This window comes from Thunnus thynnus, chromosome 19 (genome assembly GCF_963924715.1).
Source record: "Thunnus thynnus chromosome 19, fThuThy2.1, whole genome shotgun sequence".
NCBI classification, from domain to species: Eukaryota; Metazoa; Chordata; class Actinopteri; order Scombriformes; family Scombridae; genus Thunnus; species Thunnus thynnus.
Window position 1 is genome coordinate 20,325,897 of NC_089535.1, and position 23,979 is coordinate 20,349,875.

A 23,979-nucleotide genomic window follows, 5' to 3' on the forward strand; every position below is an offset into this window, starting at 1 on the left:
TGAAAATATTGATTATTGCAACTTAAAGAGACTTTTGTTTTAGGGTGTTTTTTGCTTGACTACAGTATTATGCTCAGTGGTTGTCACTTACTCATCTCTCCTTAGCTTGACTCAGGTTCCACGATTAATTGTCATCAAGCTTAAATGATTCCAATTTCTTTTCAATTTTCTGTTTTATATCTTTGTAAATTAGATGTCACCTCTTTCTCTAGGATCTTGAGATGGACATTTGTCACAGTTTCTTGACATTTAATAGGATAAATTATTAATTTTACAAATCTGATATATTAGACAACTTGGTAAACAACTTGAAGGGTAGCAAGCTTGGTAGGAAATTCATTTGTCTTGCCAGAAGGCTTTTTTTTAGAGCTATTTTAGCCAACTAATACATTGCTTATTTTCCAAATATACTTTACTCAACTTGTACTGTTAAGATTTGTTTTTGTTAAAATTTGAAAAAAAGATCATCACATAATATAAACAGCTTGTCAGATTGTAAGAATCAAGGCAAGTTTGCTGCTGCCTCAGGCTGTGTAGTTGATTGTTTTCTCAAAAATTCTCTACTTTTGGCAGTTCATTATGGTGGAAAAGACTTGCACCATGAATCATTTATAGCTTTCCACAGGGGACAGTTGTTATATTTAATGTATGTGTGGGAAAAAATATGAATAAGGTGAAATGCATAAAAAATGGTACTCCTAAATACTGTTGGCAGTGCACTGTCTGTCATTTTCATGACATGTTATGTCACAGGTACAGTGTTTTATGGACTTTCAAGGGTAATGCGGTCTTGAACTCCCATTAATCTGTTACACTGGTGGATGTGTCAGTGTTATTGAGATAATACATGAACCAGAAGTATATTCTTTTTGTTTCATGTCATGTCCTTTCTTGTGTTTGATATTTAACCTTTTCATATTCTGCTCAGACATCACACTGTGTCACTTGAATGCCAAATTGTTTCTCAGTTTTATGAAATGGTACATTTGGAGATAACTGTTTCCGTCTGTTTTCATGACATTTTCATAAAGGAGACTAGGCGTTACATGAGTTGAAATAAGACGATCAGTCGGTGGTAACTAACCTTTTCAGTGCTGAAGCAGACTCTTGTGAGACAAATACTTCAAGGCTAGTTGTTTGAAAATGTTAAAATCATAATTTAGGCAAAACATCACAGAAATATTCACTGATTAGCATCCATGGATGAACTGACAAGGAACTTATTTTTAATGAAGTTAATTTTCCCAATGACAGTCACTGGAAAAAGGTACACTTAAGGTCCTAAAACTGACCTACATTATAAATGCAGCTACAGAAGCAAGTGTGGGAAGATGACATGTCATGTGATTATTTTCACAATTTCACAAGGCATACGTAATCAAAAGATGTTTTTGTGGATGCTTTGCATATGCATGATACAAGCAAATTTCAAACAAAATAATTTGTACACATGATGCCAAGGGTGGCCCATGAATAATTTTGTTTACGTTTAGGGTAAGGATTTTCCTGTAAGCAACCTAAGATTCATAAAATTATGTTTATGCTGCCTTTATACTTACACCAGCCCTTCTTTTTGGCCAAAGCCAAACTACATGGTTCCCTTAGTTGCAGTGTATTTGAGGATTAATGCCTTTCTTATTTAGTTATGTTGCCTTTGAAGATAGATGTTTCTAGGTCATTATACATTAGAAGATGAATGTTTCTGCCATGATGCATTTGATGATCTTTTCATTCCATATTTGCAAGCTTTATGTCAGTCAACGTTCAGGGGAAAAATATTAATTCCGCTTCCCTCCCAGACACAGCTGAATCCAGTGCAAAGCTTTAAAACATTCATAACTGTTTTTTGTGTCTACTGTCAGTCCTTCTTTCTTCTTCTTTTTTAACATCAGTCACTCTTCTTACTCCTTGCCACAATGGAAGAAATAGATTACAGTTGCATTCGCAGAAGCATGTTGATGAAAAAGCATTCATGAGGGATGGAGGAAGTTTTGCTACCTGTCCTGGGGCTCAAAACAAACTCTTTTTATGAACACACACACACACACACACACACACACACACACACACACACACACACACACACACACTAAAGGCCAAAACCACGTGTGCACACATATGCACTTCCTGTATGTACACACTCTCACTCACAAACACACACATTTTTGAAGCAGCCTGCTTCACCCAAGGCAGCTGGCAACGAGTTTCATTTTGTGTGTCCAGCAGCAATTTTTCCATTAGACCTGATGTAATGTCCACACTATAATGGACCTGAAGAAAGGCTGCATTAAGACACAGTGGTTTATGTACACAGACCAGACTGGGGCAAAATGTTCCTTTGCCCTATATTGTGATGCTTAACTTAATGTTTTTTTTCTCTTCCTTGTGTGTGTGTTTTGTTACTTTCTTTTTTTGTTTCTATCTCCATCTGTGGATCTTTCTAAATCTCTTCCTGTATCTGCCTTTCCTCCGGGCTTTTTCTGTATGTTTCTATGTGTGCATGCATGTGTAGATTTTCATCGGAGAGGTGTCCATGTATGTGATGAAATCCACGCGGGAAGCTCTCTTGGCCCAAGAGAAAACCATTGTGACAGGGGACTGTTGTTACCTCAACCCTCTTATCCGTCGCATCATACGCTTCATAGGTAAGAAAGTTTTGCCAAGTACTCAAAACCGCCCCCAGCCTCTTCATGTTGATGGTATGCAGAAGCTGACAGGTCAGAAACACAATCACTCAAGAACACGTACGCGCACATCAAGAAATATTACAAGTACACATGGGTGCAAAATCAGGATTGTTGTTCTTGAAACAATTTTTAGCCCTTAAATTGAAAAGAATATACAAGCACTATTCATATATAATTTCTATGACATATGGAGTAAAATGCAACAACTGATTTTTTGTCAAATATGACTGCTTTGTTGTAATTTAGATTTTGTATGTCATGAGATGTATTAACCATTTTTAAAATGGTTTTGATTTAAAAATTGAATAAGGTTTTGAATGGGAGTCTGGACTTAACACCTTTGATAAACTTCCATTTAGTTATTAAATATAATGGAAATGCCCATTTGAAACTATGTCAGCATGTTGTAGTGACAGATGAGGAGGCAGTTCTCAAAATTGTGTGCTCGGACCATATGATGGAGAACATCCTGCATCATCTGAGAAGTGGTTGATCCCCTCATAGCTCACATCATCCAACATGTGACTCTGTTTGTAAATGTGTTGGAAAATAAATGTTTCAAGTCTGATGATTGTGACTGACTACAATAATCTCATTGAAAGAGTGGATTTTTCTGACACGACAAGTCCCACCAGTGTTTGCCTGATCTACCTCCTCAGTGCAGTACAAAGACTCATATTTATTGACTATGTTGTTTGATTTTTTTTGGTGTGTGTGTGTGTGTGTAGCTAAGCAATATGAATGAGGTTACATTAAGGCACTGCTTTTGATTGTCTTTTGTTCAGTCTTGGATTATGTTTAAGTTCAAGTTCAATCTTCTGATATTTCATTTAGTACAAAACCATAGAACCACTGTTTATGAGGTTAAAAACTCAGTAAAACTCACATCTGCAACAGTGGTGTCATATCATGATTGTTCCTGTATGTTTCACAGTCTTTCAGTATAAGCTTTTAACCAGGAAGCCACATGCTGTGTATAGCACTGCTAAGCTGACAGCTGAATGTCAGAGCTGTCAGTTACCTGTGAGGGCAGCTCCAAAGCAAAAAGCTACTGATTTGGTCAGTGACACTGATGATTCAGTGCACTCAGTTCAGCTGGAGGATTTAGTGTTAAAGATACGCCGAAAACCTCTAATGGATTGTAAAGGACGTCAGTGATCTATCCCACAGATGAATAGGAAGAAGAAAAAAGATGGTGGTGTTGAATCTGGGAGGAGCATGGCTGGTTATTAGCAATAATTAATAATTATCAGAGATAATTATTAATTATTAAAATTAATAAAATCATTAATATGAATTAATAATAACAGGGAACCACCTGGAAACCAGGACCAATAACCAGACAGTGAAGTAGTCTCATAAAAGAGTTCACCTAGAATGCTAATATCTAAAAGGATATCAACATTCACAGGGGAACAAAGAAGGTTTGAGTCTGAGCTCTGACTCTCTCTCAATCAGCCACTTTTCACAATATATAAACACAATAATGACAAAAGACTTCTCTTTAAAGATATAACAGTGTTTATTAAACAATAGCAAAGTTAACAGTTAGTTAGATAATTTTATCAATAAATCACTATCCTAAAATCTAATTCTACCTAAGCAATAACAACAGCTATGTACAGTGAACATACATGCAAGCGGAGCGTGCATGTGTGTGTATGGGAGTGTAGATGTGTAGGTGTGTGTCTCTCTGTCTGTGTGTGTGTGTGTGTGTGTTTGTTTCTGTAGGTTTCATTGTCTTTCAGTACAAGCTTTTAACCAGAAAGCCACATGCTGTATATCATTACAACAATAATAATATTACTACTTAGTAATAGCACAATAGCACTTACACAGTTGCAAAATGCTTCTCACAACAAAAATAAAGAAAAAAAACAATAAAAACAAAAAATAAAAATACAAAACCTTAAAGAACTTAAAACAGAAAAAAAGATAAAATGGTGAAAAAAGAGTAGGTTAAAAAATTTCATTAAAAGGCCAACCTATAAATATGATTTCAGGAGCTGCTTAAAACAGTTAACAGATTTAGCAGATCTAATAGATTGAATGAGAAACTGTGGGGGCTACAGCTGAAAACACAAGGTCACCTTTGGGTTTAAAATGAGTAATGAAGAAACATCAAGAAGCAGTTTTCACCGTGCTGTACAGTGTGGGTTTGTGCTGCTTTCCACATCCTCTGAACCAGATTACCAGACCGACAGAACATTCAGAATCAAGCTGAGCTGCCCAAGTCAGCTCTTCAATGCCAAGACCACCTTACCTGCTCTCAGCCTGCCGTGAGTGCCCAGCAATCAGCCAGTGCGTCTGCTGACCTGTTTAACTGCTGTGTAGCATCCCAGTTCACCAGAGACATTGTCTGTGCAGTGCTGGGATGTTCCTCAGTAAATTAATAGTTCAGCTGTAGGCCTTAATGAACATACTCAAAGACAGAATTATTCCATCTACCTATTTCATTACCGAACATTACACTACAATGTGCTGATTTCTAGTATATGGTATTTCCAACCTAGTGAAATCCATCTCTGATATAATAATTTTATGTAGACCACGTGCATGCCCTGAATCTATAATAAATGCATTTTACCTGAGAGAAGTTTGTCCTTTGTGTTAGTGAATGTGTTGGTAATATTAATTTCCAAACCCATATTCAGTACAACTGCAACAAATAAGACTGAAAACTTTAGTTTTGTGATATTTCAAGTTCAGATGTTGATCAGAAAGGAGGTTTTGATGTTCCTAGCGTAATGAGTAACCTCTTAAGCAAAGCAGTGAGGGTCAATCATAAAGACCTCTGTTTCTGTTTTTGAGTTAAGATGGAAATTTGAGACACATAATTATTTTGATGTGAACATTAATAGGTATGAAAAAAACATCTAAGGGCAGTACCAGTTCAGAAGCCTAATTAAATGTACTCACTGAAGCTGCGTGCTGATAACGCTGATGACAAATCAGAGTGCTGACCTTCCTGTATTCCGGGGTGCACCGTGCTTTTGTAGTGTTTAAAAATTGTATGGCTAGGAAGTTAGAGTAATCATCAATGTAAATGATGAAATCTATTGAAAAATCCAGCAGTAAAAGGGACGGAACCGAGGTGGTTCTTATAAACAACTGCAGTGCCCCCACTACAGCATGTGGACCTCAGGGCACAGACTTAGAATAAAAGATTTATTCAACATTGATCAAATATTGAAAAGGCCCAAAACAACTGAAGAAAGGGACTTGGATGGCTGACACCAGCAAGAAGTTGAAATCACATTAGATTATGCTTGCCTAGATTTATACAGTGCTTAACTTCAACATTTGTATACACTGTTTGAACATGAAATGGGTACGTAGTGTTTAGAAAAAGAAATGAACCTAAAGCCTTCTATTATTAAATGAACGTACCTTGACAAGACTGATCTGATCAGAAGGGTAGACTAGTAGGACAGCAAAGAGATTGATGAGGTCCATGTTAAGTACAACCACTCATGGACGTAATAAGACCTGAAAGAAAGAGTAAGGAGATAAAAGAAGACAGGAGGACATACATCCTCTTAAGTGAAAGATGAAATCATCTCAAGCATCAACTCTTTCACTCTTTTCAGTGCACAGGATGCAAAATACACTCAAAAACATAAACAGCTGGGCCACCCAAGGGGCTCGACTGGCAGAACACGTATCACATATTGTTATCACAGCGGCCAAGGTTTGATTCCGGCTTTGCTGCATATCATCCCCTCTTCTCCACTGTGTTTCCTGTCTATCTTTACTGCTGCTGTCCAATACAGCAGAAATGGCAATATAGTCATCTTTAAAAGTAAAAACAAAAACAGCTTGCTTTTGGCATTTAAATGGATTAGGATCTAACCTTTTTCCTGGATGTCACAAAGGCCATCAAATTGTTCCCTACAAGTCCACAACCACTCATAGGAGTTTGAATGCAATGCCTGAAAGCTGGTAGGAGCGAAAGACTTATATTTTTACACTTGTTATAAAGATAATTTAAACAAGAGCAGTGTGTTCAGATAATTAAGACAATTTACTCTTAACATGTGAAAATATGTTAGATATGTGTTCAGTTTACTTACCATAAAGGAGATTCTTAGATCTTAGCGAAGCCACCAGCCTTTGACCTACTCTGAAGTATCACAGAAGCACTGAAACAAAGGTTCAAATGTTCTTCAGAGACAGTTTTATTAACTCAAATGCATGGATAGGCAAGAAGTTCTGCAAACTTCCTGTTAGTATCATAGATTATTTCAAATGAATGAGTGACCAAATCCTCTGAAAAGTTGCTTCTGGCAATAAAAAACAAAAAGCCAAAATTGGAAAACTTCTTGCACGTACTTTATAAAATCATAGTAAATTGCTTTGTGCCATTTTTAGAATTATATAATTGAAGTCAGTCTTCCCCTCAAATTGTTTGACCTAACTGAAAGAGTAGCCTCTAACAAAAATGACAAAAAATTAATTTAAAAAAAAAAAATGCTGTTGCCTTGACCTTGTTGTTCAAGTAATCATTAGGTATTAGTAATTCCACCAAAATGTACAATAAGCCAGTTCACATAAATTTAACAGAACCAAAAAAACTGCTTATTAAAACACTAAAGATAACTGAAAACATCAAAGAATACTGTTCTGAATGTCAGTGGTTAACAGTTAAGTTACAGTAAAGTGTATATTGTTCCATACAGCTAATGCTGTGTAAGAGTTCACGGTCTTAACAGTTCAATTGGATAAGTCCATCTTTAACATGTCTCTCTCCACTCATGATCAGAGAGATCTATGATGTGGGTGATTACTCTTGCTTCTTGTTTTTTTGTGTTTCAACTTTTGTGCTCTTCTCTGGATTGATGATGAAGAAACACTTTTGTGAACACAAGAATTCATAATCAACCACAATATAAAGCGATTACTTCTAAGGGAGGAAATATTTTTTTTTTTTTTTACCTCTAAAGGAACTCAAGTGTGGAGCCCAGATCCACGGGATAGTGGATATTGAGGCAGTAATAGCTTCTAAACATCAAACAGATGGCAGAGATGAAGCTGGAGATTTAGTCATTCACAACCTTCCGGTCTCAGCATGAACTGCCTTGAGGCATAGCAGGAGGTTCCTGCAAAGAAGATACAGGTAGAAAATAATTAACAGCACATCCGCCATTACCATCCAAAAGTCATCTTAAAAAGTGCTAGTTGTGGTTCTTCCCCATCCAGGGAAGCTCATGGGTCAAACTTGGAGGATCTGTGACAGTGGTATGGAGGAAAATATACCGCTGGGTGGGGTAGAACCACAACTAGCACTTTAAAACATGACAGTGCATTTCATGTAATATTTCCTTACATTAGCATAGGCTCCTTCAGTAAAACTGAATATCAACTTACCACATACAATGATGCATGGTGTCACAGGCAAGCTTTCCACTTGTACTTTTTTTGCCAGACATGTTTCTTCTATATAGTGGAAGAGGTTCTCCTCTTTTTCATCAAAATAGGAGAAGGAGCAACATATCCTAGACATCTTCTGAGCAGCCCTCCGACTGTCCTCTCAGAATTTTCAGTTTTGTGACTGCCTACAAAACTTGTTTGCTGTTGTCTGCACAAATGGTTCTCATGAAGTCCATAAGCCATTTTACCTTTTTTTTCTACGCTGGTGAGGACAATCTCTTTTAGTGATACCCCAGTGAGACTGTCATGCCAATCTCCTGGAACAAAAAAGGTCACTCCTCCATGAAGGATTACAGATCTTGTCCCTTGTGTATCTCTTTACGTTGGGTGTAGTAGGTGCACTTCATAAGAGTTTTTACCTCTTCTGGGCTGAAGTTAGTCTATTCACTGAGCACCTACATTTTGTCTTTCTTCTCCTGTTGGCTTTCTGGTGTCTCACTCACTGGCATGAATTTTATGTCCCACTTTATGCAGCCATATGTGTCCTGAACAGCTGCCCTTTGTTTGGCTTGGATTTCCTCTGTGTCATACTCATTTGACGCCTGTTGGTGCTTCATTATCGTTGGTGCTGAAGACTGCTTCATGTTTTCAATTGTAACTGTAACTGCTTGACCAGTGAGTGATATCCTGGTCCCACCACATCACCTTCTATGACATCTTGCAGTGACTGGGATACCATTTTTTGGCAACTTCTGTGGAGGCTTTGTTTACTAGGAGAAGCACAGGCATTCATCAACTCAGAAACAACAATCTGGATAATTTCTCTCCGTAGCCCTGGACTTGGCTTTTCCCCCTCTCCAAACACTGCATCAAGGCTTCAGGAAACTTGGAATCTGGAAGCTGTCAACCCAGTCTGCAGCAGAATGAGGAGCACATTGAAGAAGCTGGAGAGCTTAATGCTGATTGGCTGTGGATTTCAGTGCTCTGTGCTGTAAAACAAAAATAATGAAATTACAAAACGTATAAATGATGTTTTATCCTTGGTTATACTTAAAAATAAATTTTGTCGAAATGTACTTACTGGTTTGTTTCACCAATTTTCTCCTTAGAATTGGTCTCAGTGAAAATTCTCAGTGGTCTCCACCCCCAACGGTTGTAGTGTCTCCTCGAAAAGAGCTAGAACTGAGACTGGGAAATCTAGCGACACTTTAGTAAAGGCACTTCTTATGTTGCTTTGTTATGCATTATCCATTTTTGAGTATGAAAGTGTGAATAAAGCTCAGTTAACACCAGACTGACAGCCCAAGACATTCTTCAGTGTGACAACCCACTGTGTTTCAATAGAACCATTTAGTATCCACCCTTCACATAAGATGGCAATGGATAGAGATCAATCAGGTCACTGATGTTCAATCAGTGCATCTTTTCATTGTCTTTCCTAACTGAGTGCAAATGGTACTGAGGAAGGAATTCTATGTACATTGAAACCAGAAAATGAACAGTGTATTTTTTTTTAAATCAAAATAAGCACTAGTTCACCCATTTCCATGGAGTCAATGCTCCCTACATCAAGGAATTGTCCTTTCTAGTATGATGTTCTCTTGTACAGCACTTCTATTGTAACCTTTGTGTTGTTTTCAGTGAAACCAAATTGTCTGACTGCATCTTGAATGGCTTTACAGAGTAAAATTGAGAACTATCTTTAACTTGCAAGACAGCTAGACCCATTGATCCTGCTGAAAAATAAGCCTGCAATATCTGATGTCTTTCAGAGAGTAAAAACTATGCTTACTTTAAAAGCGCATTGTCCATAGTCAGATTAAGTGGCTGAATTTCAGAATCAGTATGGGGTAGTGACGTAAATAATGATGCTTTGGTTTATGGTTACTTCCTGGGAATAGAGCTTTTCTTGACTTGAATTGAATTATTGAATTATTCTTAAATAAGAACATCTAGATATGCAACCTGAGGCACAGAGATTTTCTGAGCACATATGAACACACCCTTTGGAGGGGGCTCCCAACTTCTAAATTGGGAACCACTGGACTAAACTACCTAACTGTAGTAGTGTTAACCGTGGGGACAGTGCAGCGGGCAGCATGGCGGCTGAAAAGTCTGGGAAGTTTGGCGTGTTGGTGGCATTTTTAATTCATAGATTTATTTTAAACTTAGATACTGGTCCTAGTACTTTCATAGTGAAGCCAGTACAAAGAAATTGCGTTCAGCCATCCCTTCACAATGACATAACCAGTAAAAGCTGAAAACAAAAACCAGTAACACTAGTTTAAACATTGAGAACAGGGTTACAACAGATAATAAAGAGGTGGTGGACAGTCTAAGTAATTGTTTTACATCAGTTGCCAGCAGGCCAGACAGGACAATATGGAGAGAGTCATGTCCATCAGTACTGCTCTTAGCAAGAGGTTCAAGCTGATAGCTTCACTTTGACACAGGTGTCTGAGGCAGTTGTGCTTGAGATGCTCAACAGGCTCCACTGCACCAAAGCAACTGACAATATTACAGCTATATTCTTAAAGATGCAGCTGAAATCATTACTCCATGCACCCATATTGTAAATCTGTCTATTGAGCAAGGTCTTTTCCCCAGTGATCTCAAACTTGCTACAGTGATTCCTCTCTACAAGAAAGGGAGTAAACTGGATCATGGAAACTATAGGCCTGTTTCTATCTTGTGTACACTGTCTGAGATCATCGATGGGTGGAATTTTCCATCTTTAGGGGTTACAGGTTGGAGTGACATTGGGTCAAGACGAAGCCTTGAGGTCACGCTGTAATTCTTAATCTCTCCTCGAGACGTCAGCTGTCTGTGATATTTTGGTGAAAGCAGAAACCTCTCTGATAAAGACTATATCAGCATTGCCATGGTAAGCCAAAGCCAGAGAGGACCCTTCTAGACAACACAGATAGGTGGAATGTGTAGCCAAAATGTGTTGACAATGACCTGAGGCTCAATGCAACGTGATTTAAGATGTCACTGGTAAATTGCAGTCCTTTGTTTAGAAACTAGTGAACCAATTAGACTAATTTTTCATATCGTAGGCTGATCTGCTTGGGTTAAAGACTAACACTCAGACTTTCAGAAGACAGAACGAACAGAAGAGACAGCATCCAAGTTACACCAACTTGGATGTTCACTGTTTACGGTTCTCCTTGATCAAGTAACTTCAATAAACATTAACAGCATGAAGACATCAAAGGCTCGTTTGTGCTTCTCTCCACTGAAGTGTTGACCATCGCTCAGAAATATCCACAACAATTGAGAACATCATTATTAATCAGATTGACAACTTCCGGTCCTTACACAGTTTACTGTATGAATTTCAATCTGGCTTTTGAAAAATTCCACTCCACGGACACCTGTTTATTGTGTTTATCTGACTACATCAGGAGTGAAGTTGACAAAGGGAATTTTTGTGGTATGGCTATGTTAGATCTACAGAATGCATTTGATGAGGTTGATCGTGGTATTTTATTGTCCAAACTGAAAGCCATTATTTTTAATGATGTAGCAGTCAGATGGGTTAGCTCTTATCTGAAAGATAAGAAGCAGATGGTAGATGTTGGTGGGACAATGTCTCATCCTAGGTCTATAGATTGTGGGGTCCCACAAGGGAGTGTACTTGGGCCAATCTTTTTCCTCTAATTTATAAATTACCCGAAGTCTGCCACTTCATGTGAACTCTTTTTATGTGCAGATGACTCTGCAGTAATGGTTTCCCATGAAAATAAATGAATAGTTGAAAGTATGCTGAATGCAGAACTTCTTAATGTCAGCAGTTGGGTGACTGCAAACAAGTTGTCACTCCATTTAGGAAAAACAGAATCCATATTGTTTGGGTCAAAGATAAAGTTGAAAGGTTCCCCTGGTTTTAATGTTGTTGGTGGCACTGTGCTTGCAGCTAAGGAGTCAGCCAATTACCTTGGCTGTGTGCTGGATATCCAGATATCAGGAATGGGCCGGGCTGAAAAGGTGCTCACCAAGGTCAATCAAAGAACATGCTTGAAACATCCCAGCAGACAATCGTTACATCTTAGTTTATACCCAGAAACACCCTAGCAACCACCAAGTACACTCTTGCAACCACTTACAAACACCCTAGCAACTGTCTAGTACACCATAGCACCCACCAAGTTCACCTTAGCAAACACTACACCCCAGCAGTTTGTGCACCTTAGTAACCACCTAAGAACACATTACCTACAAACATCCTAGCAACCACCTAAAAACACCCTTACAACCACCTAATAAACCCTGGCAACCACAAATGATTGCTAACATTGCTGCACAGCTATCACTTGACTTTCTTCAAGAAATACATCCTTGTAGTTATGTTTTAGTTTTCCATTGCATATAGCACATAGTCAGATTAGACCCATATTTACAAGGACATTACATAAAATGACAGTAAATTATATTTAAACATACGGTATGTTTTACCTTGAAATCAACATTATTTAACAAACATATACCAAATTTCAACATCTTGTTTCTGTAGAAATTGAGGTATTTTTTTGCTGAGTGATGAAAGGTTTTATACTGTCATTTAAATGTACACATTAGTGAAATCTGTTATTTAGACCAAATAATACCGTTAATTAGGGCAGTTTAGTGCTTGTGACATTATGGTATTTTCCCAATAATTTTACCAAAATGTTATATTTTCACAGTAAAATTGTGTGCTTTCTACATATTGTGACAGTAAAAATTTGTTATGTACTGTTTCTTGGTTTAGGGTGATTCAATGTATCTATTACAGTGATATACTGTTTTGGATTTTATGGTCTTTTACTGTTTGCTATTTGACAGTTTTTTACTGTAATTTCTACAAACACTTTTTACAGTGTACTGTAGGCCTACTGAGCAACATTTAATAGGCTTTGTATACAGTATGTTAGGCCAACAGCTGCAAACACCTCGCTGCTCAAGTTTCAATAAAATTACTTCACAGTATCAATCACACCAGTATTTAAAGCTAAAAAAAATCATGCATGCATATGCATATCAAGGGAAGAATATCGGGCTGCTCTGTATTCCTCTCGGGTTTACACACACTGAACTGTGTGGCTTAATTGGAAATACTCATGTTATGCACATAGTTTAGACCTAGTTGAATCCTGATTTGCTAACTACACCAGCTTCTGCTGTATGATTTAAACAAGGTAGACTTGCTGGTTAAGGCTTTTCAGTTTAAATACAGCAAACTGGCCTGACTGAACGGATTTCAGTAATTCTTCAGTGAAGGGAGCCAATTGGGATCAAGTCCAGCTGTGATGCATTTACTGCAGCCTCTCTAAAACTGCATTAGCCACTAGAACAAAATTAAATTTAAATATCTTTATCAAACATGCTGGATCAAGCAGTATATAGGCTACATAGAAGATTTTCATTCTTACAATAGTGATGCTTTACACAATTACAGGTAAAATTTGTACACACCTGTCACTACCAGCTACAATGTTTGTATTTGAATTGTTTAATATCCACTTTTCTTCAGAAACTGAGTTGAACTGGGCAGACTGACAGACTCTTTCCTCTCTGTTCCAGGGAGGTCGCTTTCCTGGCATAATCCGAACTGTATTGTTCATTTTTAAATAATACCCCTTCAGTTAATAAAATACTCATCAGAAATTCATTATGCAATTCGCGTGAGTTATATTTCTGTCTGTTCCCGAACAATCTCTCAAATTTGTAGGATCACTGAGGCTTTTAGTTTCCCGCTCTCTTGCTCCCTCCCATCTCTTCTCCTCTCACCCTAATTCCCCCCTCTTTCCTTCTCTCTCTCTTTGCCCTTCACACAATCATGTCCCTGTACCCTCTCAAGCACCCGACACCCCCCCACCCACTCCCCCCAGCCTTCTGCAGTCCCCCCCCCTCCGGATGAGAATACAAAGCAGAGTAATTTCATGGCTAAGCAGGCCAGATAATCAGCAGTCATATTTCACAGCAAAAGGAATGCAGACGCAGACACTGGTCAGGGTTGGTGGGCTAAAAGTGTCAGTGCAATCATTCATAATAGCAAATTTTTATTTTTTTGCTGTATGTTTATGTTTCTTTCTCTGCCTGTTGTCCACCGTCCTTTCCTACCATTTTAATTTCATTTAATTCCAATATTTCTCTTCTCTTCTCTTCTCTTCTCTTCTCTTCTCTTCGCTAGAAATAATTTACTAGCTGTTTTTAGTGACTAGACATAATACATTTTTTGTTACATATTCTGGAGTTTAGCTCTACATAATGACAGCTAGGAGCTTATGTGCTGGCACTGAGCCACATAGCCACTGCTCAATTTAACCCTGGATATAAGGTGATTGGCATCATGATGCAAGGTGGAAATGTGTGAAGCCTTTTTGATAATGTGTTAATGTGTCTTTACTACATTATGTGCTGCAAATTCTCATTGTGCTGTGCTGTCTCTGTGTGTCTGTGTGTGCCCCAGGTGTGTTTGCATTCGGTCTGTTTGCCACAGACATCTTCGTCAACGCGGGCCAGGTGGTGACGGGAGGTCTCTCGCCCTACTTCCTGTCCGTCTGCAAGCCCAACTACACTGGCACAGAGTGTCGTTTTAATCACCAGTTTATCGTCAATGGCAACATCTGCACTGGAAACCCTGTTGCTGTGGAAAACGCCCGCCGGTCGTTCCCGTCCAAGGACGCTTCGCTGAGCGTTTACTCTGCTGTTTACCTGACGGTGAGAAGACTGTGCATGGCTGTTAAACACTATAATGAAGTTCAATGTGTGCATTTTACAGACTAAAGAAATAAGACTTAAACTATGGAAAATATTTCTCAAAATAATTTTATTTTTTTATACACTGTAAATACAGATGTAGTTTGTTTTTTGTTTAAGTAGATGTACCATGTTCCTGTTTCCTGTAATACCTTAGAACAAGCCAACCATCCCACTGCACATGAGAAAAATGCAGGAGTTTTCTTTTTACATTTACATTGGCTTGCATATTGTTTGTATGCACATACGGTACATAGATGATACATCTTATCAGAGGGGTATCATTTAAGCATTGGCATGTTGACATATGATGGTTTTAGCATCAGCTGCACAGGAATGAGGACATTTGCAAGGATGAAACTTTTCTCTCTACTGCTTCCCACATGTATTCAAGTCTAAATATCACATATGAAGTAATGTAACAGTATGAAGACCATGCATTTATGACTACATGAGAAAAATTACTTTTTTGTGGATGGTGAAGTCTGTAGCCTTGTGGCACTCATCAGTAAAAATGTTGAAAATTAAGAGCTATTCAACTGCTCAACTAAAAGATACGGCATTAATAATACACATTGTAGTCTTAATTCTGAATTGCTGTAAATCTAAAGAAGTGTAATTAGTAAAAAAAAAAAGGTTAAAATCAAATTAAGGCTTTATATGTGCTTAAATATTGTACAATTTTCAATTCACTTAAAATAAAATAAAATAAAATCATAAAATCAGAGCAGTTTGGTCTGAATAATTAAAGCAATTTGAAAAATACATTCCTGATTTATCTTAAACTGCTGTTTCTTATTTATTTAATTCCATTTCCATTTACAAGTATTTACTGAACAGAAAATATTTTCTTTAATTTTCCTCCTATTTGTACTTGTTAGTCTTAGATTAGATTTATTTCTGTTACTTTTCTGTGCCTCTCTGATGGATTTTTTCCAACAGCACCTGAGCACAGTTAATTAAAAATCAATGTCAAATCTACCTGTGGCGCCAGAGTTACTCATTTGGGACTGAATGTAATTAGTTTACATCGTGGTGGAAATAAATTTTGGAATGTTTAAAAAACACCCAAACATTCAGAGATAAATAGATTTTTTTACCCCGACTAATGAAGGTTACACCATAGATCTTGAATTTTAAAAGGCTCTGAAAAACAGTGCTATGTACTGTAGCACTTGTGGATCTTTGATGGAGGAATACGAAATCTCAGAAACTGTTGTGATGAGGAGGGACTTCATATTTCTTGAAAGTGTGTGGAGGAAAATGTCATAAAGGCAGAGGTTGGGTTCAGGTATTTTTGTAAAATTGGTTGGAGGAACACATGAAGAAAAATTGGCTGGAGGAACGCATGAAGAATGGCTTTTTGAAGGGCTATTTGAAGAGCTGTTATTTGACGGCGAAGCTCAGCTGCTAAAAAATGAAAGAGGGAGCAGAAGTGCAGATTTTATCAGCAGGAGCAAGAGGAATAAAAGGACAGATTGTGGTTGAAAAAAGGTTTTGATATGTCTCCTTGGTTGACAAGGTTGGAGAGGTAAAAGTTCAAGACATGAGAACATACATGTAGAAAGACCGAGTGTATGTTTTGAAATGCTGACAAGAGGTTCCCATATTAGGTCTATTTGTAATCTTTTATTCTCTCTGGGAAAAAACCCTCTTTGTTTTGTAGAGCTATTTCACTCATATGATGTAAGATTTTGACATCTTTCCATGACTATTTTGCTATGCAATGGAGGCTTTCTGCTGTCATGAAATGGTAAAATATCTGACTTAGTCTCTGCGGGAACACCTGCATGAGACTTGCTTCTGTACATGTCCATCTAAAGAGAAGAACGGGGGCTCTTTTCAAACCTTTGGGACACAGTAAAAAACACAATCTTTAACTCCTCACTGTCCTCCTTTCCAGATGTACATCACCAGCACCATCAAGACCAAGTCCAGCCGCCTGGCCAAGCCCGTGCTCTGTCTGGGCACGCTCTGTTCGGCCTTCCTGACCGGCCTCAACCGAGTCTCAGAGTACCGAAACCACTGTTCGGACGTAGTGGCTGGATTTATACTGGGATCAGCTGTCGCTCTGTTTCTGGTGAGGACAATGGAAGTGCAAAAAGGGGTGGTGGGGATTAGAAAAGACAAGAGAAAAAGGAAGGGGAGGATGTTCATTCTGAGGTGGATTCTGGTCATGACTTATTTTCATATAATAATAATTTTAAGCTTCATTTTGGAATTGACCCAAATAAGTAATTCAATGATTAATTCAGGCTTCAGCCCTTACTACAGTCTGTAACATGGGTTTGGAGCCCAGTCTTAAGTCTTTTTAGTCAGTCTTTATGTCCTTTTTAGTACACAGCATTTATGTCTTTTCTTATACACAGCATTTTTTTTCTTTTAGTTTTCATTTAAGTGTGAATTGGAGAGACTAAAAAAAAAAAAAGAGCATAAATATGTCGCTACAACATATTATCATGTGGGACGTCTCACATTTGGACAGGGGTGTCTACATACTATTGACTTGAAAATGTAAAATGTTAAGTTAGCTGTGTGCCTATTCAGTCAAGTGTAAGGAGTTCCTCAGGGCTTGTACATGAATGTTTAACACTGGTTTGATGAAGACGCTAAGAAAGGGTAGTTCATGAAGCGGTGATGGGGAAGAGGATGTGAAACAGGATGAAGTGTGGTTTATACTGGGCTTGAAGGAGGTTCACATACAGGTGATTCAGGATGGAGGGAAAAAGTTGAGGATGCAGTGGGTTGATTAGGAGGAAGAGGAGAAGAGAAGAAAGGAGAGAAAATAACGAGGTGACACTTGCAGCAGTCACTCTGGTTTTGAGAGAACTCTGTGATGAATGTTGGATGGTAGAAGGACCAAAAGTAAGAAGACAGTTGAAGGGAAATGTTAGTTTTAATTAGTGGTTGTGTTTATCTTGGAGATGATGGAGGGAACCAGTGATCTGGTTAATTCTGTTTTTGTACTGTTGTTATCCAGAGGAAGGGAAGGAATCTTGTTATCTGTCTTATTAAAATACGTTATACAGTAACAAGGGATAACATTGTGCAGACTTATGTGCTTCCAAGCAAGGCAGAAATTCCCTGTCCTGTCTGGCTTCCACTGAAAATTAAAATGGCTTTGTCAACATCAGATTTAATGCTGATGCTATGAGTGTTTAAATATGGCGTAGTGATTACAGCTGAAACCCTTATGTTGTTTTTGAGTTGAGGCAGAAAGCCCTCTGAGGAGGAAGGAAGGTGAAGGGGAACCCCCACAAATCAAAAGCGATTTATTAAACAGTCTCAGAAGCTTCATTACATGTAATTGCCACTAGGCCCTAGGGTGTCAAAGCAGGAAGGAGTGTGAAAGAGGAGGAGGAGGAGAAGACATGGAGGGACGACTGAGGAAAGAAGAAGTCAGGGACTGCTTTTCGTGCATCAGCTGCTGATGGCTGATTTCATAGCTCTGTGAGACAAACAAGCAGTGTGACATGTATTCACAGGGAAATCCCTCAGATGTTCTGTTCCCACTCTGATCAAACTTACTACTTTGTGAAGTCTATATGGGAAATTACAATAGCAAAGAAAGTGACAGCTCATGTCACACGCTAACCCACAAGATGCAAGACAACAGCACCTTCATATGCAGTGCCACTAAAAATAAGTAAATAATTTCAACAATTCAACAATTTATTGATTGCCAACATTTTTGCCGGCTTCAAATAAACATGTCCATCACAACAAAGAATTCAAGTTTTCAGTCTGAACTGTATTCTGCATGTGGCAGAGCAGAAAAGCAATCTGAAACACATTTTTAGATCACATTAACATTACAACATTTAATGCTAATGCTAATTAAAAGCAGCTGGATTAACTACATCTTTTCATTTGCAAAAGAAATTCAGAGGTTGAGAGGACTACTGTTTAGCATTAATAAATTGTAAAATGTATTAATGCTACAAAATTGTAAAATTTGTAAATAATAAGAAACTGTCACTATCAAACTCTCTTGAAACACTCCATCATATTGAAGGTAGATGACACTGACTGGCTGATGTCTAATATTTAATGTGTCCAATCTACCATCAGTAACAGAAATATGAAGACTAAGAGTCTACATGCAAGCAGCTCTGTTAGACTGTAGTTGAGCACAGTGATGCTTTTAGCTAAATGCTAACCTCCGTTAGCATTTAACATGTTCACAGTGACAATGCTAACATGCTGATTTGCAGGTTTAGCAGGTTTAATGTTTTCTGTGTCCACCACGTTAGTTTAGTGTATGAGCATGCTAATAATTGCTAATTAACACCAAACCTAACATACAGTTGACACAACACTAGCTAAAAGCCAATGATGTGCAGTGTGGTAAACATGGAGCAGCTTGTCCTTGAGGAAGAGGCACCACCGCACTCTACTCTTTGATGGAGGATATAAGCTTTCAGTGATTGACCTATAAAAATTGACATACATTGAGTTAGTGATCTCCAGGGAAAGATGAACACAAGAAAGTCAATCATCACCTCAGCAGTTTTAAACCTGTTCATTTCCAGCTTATTATCAGCAAGCCATGAACTTAGGAGGGCTGTCTCTCCCCTACACATGGTCCTAATGGTCCTGATGAAGCATATCAAGGTCTTGTCATCTGAGAACTGAGGCAGTTTGATGGACAGCGATCTTGAGGGAAATTAATGGGCACAAAGGGAGTGGAAACCAGGTGCAGATTAAATCACTGTGCTGCTACAGAGAGGAGGTCTGAATGGAGCCATACCATCAAACGGCAAGTTCCTTCGGTCTTACAAGAGGTGTGTGCACTGCCAGCAGATTGAGGGATCAGTGTTAAGCACTTCATGGGGCTCCAGGTTGATGTTGGTAAAATCCTAACCTATGAGACAGGTGTCTACTTAATCCAAGACAGAGTAGTGGCACATGCTGACCGCCTACTTTGAGGCTTTCAAAGTATGTAGAACTGCCGTATAAAAGGTATGTCTGGCATGTATTTTATCTTACTACATAGGATAAAAGTCCATATCTTGTTTTATTTGTCTAATACCATACAGTTTATGAGAGAGAAGGTTATAATGTCTTCTAATCAATCTGTGGCAAGAGACCTGTAGCGTTTATTTGAAAGCTCAAATCTTGATTTTTCAGCATTTTCTATTGCAACAAGTAAATTTCACTTTTCTCACCTGAGACAATAGACGGCAGCTTGGCTGAGCCTGTCTTAGCATGGATGACAAGACACGAAAATGGAAAGTAAGCAACATACTGCAGCAGTCATCTGTTGTCTTTGGGTAGGGGCCTCAATTGAGTGAAAACAAGAAAGCGGATGCCATACTGAATAGTTAGCTTAAAAGATATAGGTTTCATGCAAGAGAAAATAAGAACAGTCAACATTTGTAAAAAGCAAAAGTGTCAGTGTAGAGTTGAGCACTTTTGACTCACCCTTGCCTGTGCCAGACATTTTGTAAAGAATTCATATGTTTATGTGAAACAGGCATGCTGATGAGTTGTTCTTAGATTCTTGGCCCAGCAGCTGTGATTCATTTATTTCCCTGGTCTGGGAGCACTAGAAAAGCACTGCCCACAAACTGCTTCATTTTCTCCTTTGCCACTGCCTGAGGGCACGGTTGGCCCAGAAGGAGGGTGAGGGGTTGACGGGGGGGGATCCCCTCAGGCTGCCGTCTTTTATTAACTAGTCCATGGAGGAGTTCAGAAATGCAGCAACCTTGTTGGTGGTGTTTCTCTACTGTTAAAAATAACTTGATTGATGGACAAAAAACAGAATTTACAAATAACTGTAATTTACTTTAACAGACATACAGTATAAAGGAAGAAACGGGGCGTTAGTTTACTGTGCCTGCTGGGCACAGCGCCACGCCACAAAGATGAACAACCCAGAACATCTCCCATTGACTGCGTTAAATGATGACTGACTTTTGTAGACTCATACGCAGTTTGATTGAGCTTTTACACCCATATAAACTTTATATCACAGCGATAACTGTTCTAAAGCAGAAAAGATGGTCACAACTCCAAATAAATGTTCCTGATTCCTTTTAAATGGAGCGTGACATCAGAATTGGCTGGCAGTTTGATTTGAGGTTTAAGGAGTCACATTTTAATATAGACATAAAGTGACATTTGCATTCTAAATTGGTGTGTTACTGCACATAATGATGTTGCATCTGGTGAATAACAACACTTTGTCTAATGATAGGAAGTAACAATTTGTCTTGAGAAACCAGACACACACACACACACACCTGCATTTCTTTAGAGAGACTGGACAGCCTATAGTGTAGTACGACTATAAATATTATTTAGTGTATAGACTCTTTATCAAGCATAAAATGTTACTATGATTTGTCATATTGAATTGTTACATTTAATGGACAGTTTGGGGGAATAGAAAGGTTAGGGAAATTATTTTGGTTATGGTCATGTGAAAATTTGTCATGGATTTACTAAACCTCATCTGTACACGTTTTTTACAGAATCAGTAATGTTTCAGTTCTGTGTCAGCTTGAGTTATTGTCAACCTGCCTCACTATTCATGTTGAACTGTCCCCATACTTTACAGGGTATATGTGTTGTGAACAACTTCAAAGGTGTCCACAGTGCGGCAGCTAAACAGAAGACTGAAGAGTACCGCGGTCTGCCTCTGATGACTTTCCCACGTGTAGAGAGTCCTCTGGAGACCCTCAGCGCACAGGTAGCTTAAAAACACTTAACCTGGCATCCCAAAAACTTAATCTCTATGATGCACATCATCTTTCCCCATTAATTAGCAGAGCTCCCTCAAGGCCTTGTGCTTAAAACAGAAACCCCCCTTCAGGAACTTTAATTTTTGTCAACTGTAATTTGGTTTGTACTGTAACGTGCTGTTACTGTAATTTGTTCTAATTTACTGTTTCATCCAGTTTCCTACATTTCCCAGAATGCCTACAGAGAAAGGGTGTACCTTCAGTATCAGTCACATATGTGATTCACCATGTGTTCGTTCTTTCTTTCTTTCTTTCTTTCTTTCTTTCTTTCTTTCTTTCTTTCTTTCTTTCTTTCCTTTTCTTTCTACAAACAGAAATGACACATGTTCACAAGAACACACAGGCATGACATGATGCACTTACATCCCTGTTTCCCTTCCCAAATGCACACAAACACATACAGAGCCTTAAATGGAGCACTCCTGACACTGCTTGACAATGATTTCCTCTGTCTTTACATTCCCACGCCTTTTCCCTCTCCTGTCTCCTTCCATTTGCTTTTTCCTTCTCTCTCTCAATCCTTATACCTCTTTCTCCATCCCTCCTCCCACGTCCATTTTCAGAACCACTCGGCATCGATGACAGAAGTCACATGACTAAGGGGGCAGCACCGGGTCACGTTTGCGTCTCCACAGCACTTCCAGACACAATGACAAGGACGCATGCCACGTGGCTCCGAATGCTTAACAAAAAACACTCCTGATATCTCTGTTTAATTCACCTGGAGGACAAAATACACCATGTTTGTAATGGTTCTCATCTCGTTGGGCTATGCTCAATTCAACTTGCCAAGGCACACAGATCACATCAGTGGCAAAAAATATCGCAAGGCAAACTGAAGCACAGATTGTTTTTCCAGATACCTGAAACCGTTTGAAACATGGGACATTTTTTTCCTCCAAGGTGTTCTGTTTGTAGTTAGAGGACGGTGTTTTGTACATTTTGTATGAGCGAGTGTTGTAGCCTAATCCTGACGGTGTTAAACCTGCACACTTCCTGTCAGCTGACTCACTCTGTTTTACATCACATCCTGTCAGGTGACTTGCCTCGTTGATCACTACATCTATTCCCCTCAGTCTGAAAATCTGCAATGGATAAAAAAAATATTGATGTTGTCATTCTGTGATGTTTGTCATTTGTACAGAAAAAAAAAGACAGAATCCTTCTTTTTATTATCTCTGTCTGTACATTAATTGACCATGTCAGGTCATATTTTGTAAAGATTTTTGTTAATCTGTATGACTATTATGATCCATTTGGACCTGTTTGCCTGCTGTAAACCTGGATATGTTTTGGTATCAGTACGACCCCTCTCCCCTTTGGAGGAAACGACAAGGAAGAGTCAGTGACATCCTCCGAGTCAGAAAATGGGGTTTGGCACCGGCAGTGCCATGTTATCAGCCACACTGTTTGAAAATATGATTGGTTGAAATTCTCACTATGAGTGTGTTTCACCCCAATTTCCTGATTCACTGTGATGTTAATAGGAAGTTCTCAACAGAGAGGTCCAGTGGGGCTAGCCTGTGCCAGATCCACCTGGAGATTTCACTGGTACGACTTTATAATTAAATTTAAACTGAAATCCCAATGGAAGACATCTGTATAGAGATACATGAGAAAAAGCAGAGACAGAAATGCTCTTTGGAGTGAAACTGAGTGACTTACTTGAGGCCTGGCTAGCCCTTTTAATGGAAACCAGGCTAATGACTCCTGCTTCACTTTTCCTCCTTGAGGCACCCCTCCCCCTTCCCCCCTGACCCACCAGTGGATTGTGATGCAATGTTGTGACTCCATTTCCTATTGGAAGATACGCCCAGCATGAAGAGAGAAGTCAAGATGTTTTATAGATATTCATGATTTCAATTATACTCATCATTGTAATTATAATTGTCTTTTTCTTTAAGTGCAAAAAAAAAAGTGTTTCATTTGAAATGCTACATATATATTTTTTTTCTTGGTTTGTCCACAAATTAAATAGTCAGTAGCAACAATGTGTCGTGTTTTTCATGCTGGTTGGTAACTTTTTGTTTCTAATTATAAAAATCAAAAGACAAGGAGGGTAAGTAGGTTAGAATAATAAAAGAGGAGAAGCGGCAGTGCTCTCCTCTTTCAATTTGAAATTGAAATACCAAAGAACTGAGGCACAGAGTGGGACTACATCTTGACAGTTAGTCTTAGCAAGTAACCTTGCCGGAAGAAGCGAGGAACGTGTCTGTCCTTGTTTGTTTGAATATACAAGAGATTTTTTTACCCTGAGTGAAGCCTCGAAGGCAGAGCTACAGTATCTTTTCCACTGCATATAAATTCCTCCTGCTGGGATGGGTCCTAACCTTAACCATGACCCATCCACAGCCTAAAGTTATGGTCACATTACCCTTCCATAACAAAACTGAGCCACACAGCCCTGAAAACTGAAAGATGTGATGTCACAG

The 23,979-nt window shown here is 38.6% G+C and overlaps 1 protein-coding gene across 4 annotated transcripts in view; it reads left to right on the forward strand.

The window, feature by feature from the left end:
- The window catches only part of plppr1 (phospholipid phosphatase related 1), a 66,846-nt gene extending 43,324 nt beyond the window's left edge, over nt 1-23,522 (forward strand). For 2 of the 4 annotated variants that reach the window (XM_067574680.1, XM_067574681.1), the window contains exons 4-8: nt 2,513-2,645; nt 14,512-14,762; nt 16,705-16,881; nt 21,364-21,495; nt 23,313-23,522. In XM_067574680.1, coding sequence (XP_067430781.1) covers nt 2,513-2,645; nt 14,512-14,762; nt 16,705-16,881; nt 21,364-21,495; nt 23,313-23,369 — 750 coding nt within the window. In that variant the 3' untranslated portion in view covers nt 23,370-23,522. Of the gene's footprint in view, nt 1-2,512; nt 2,646-14,511; nt 14,763-16,704; nt 16,882-21,363; nt 21,496-21,861 lie in introns of all 4 variants that reach the window. The other 2 variants (XM_067574682.1, XM_067574683.1) reach the window with 2 other exon arrangements.
- Nucleotides 23,523-23,979: the final 457 nt, after the last annotated feature.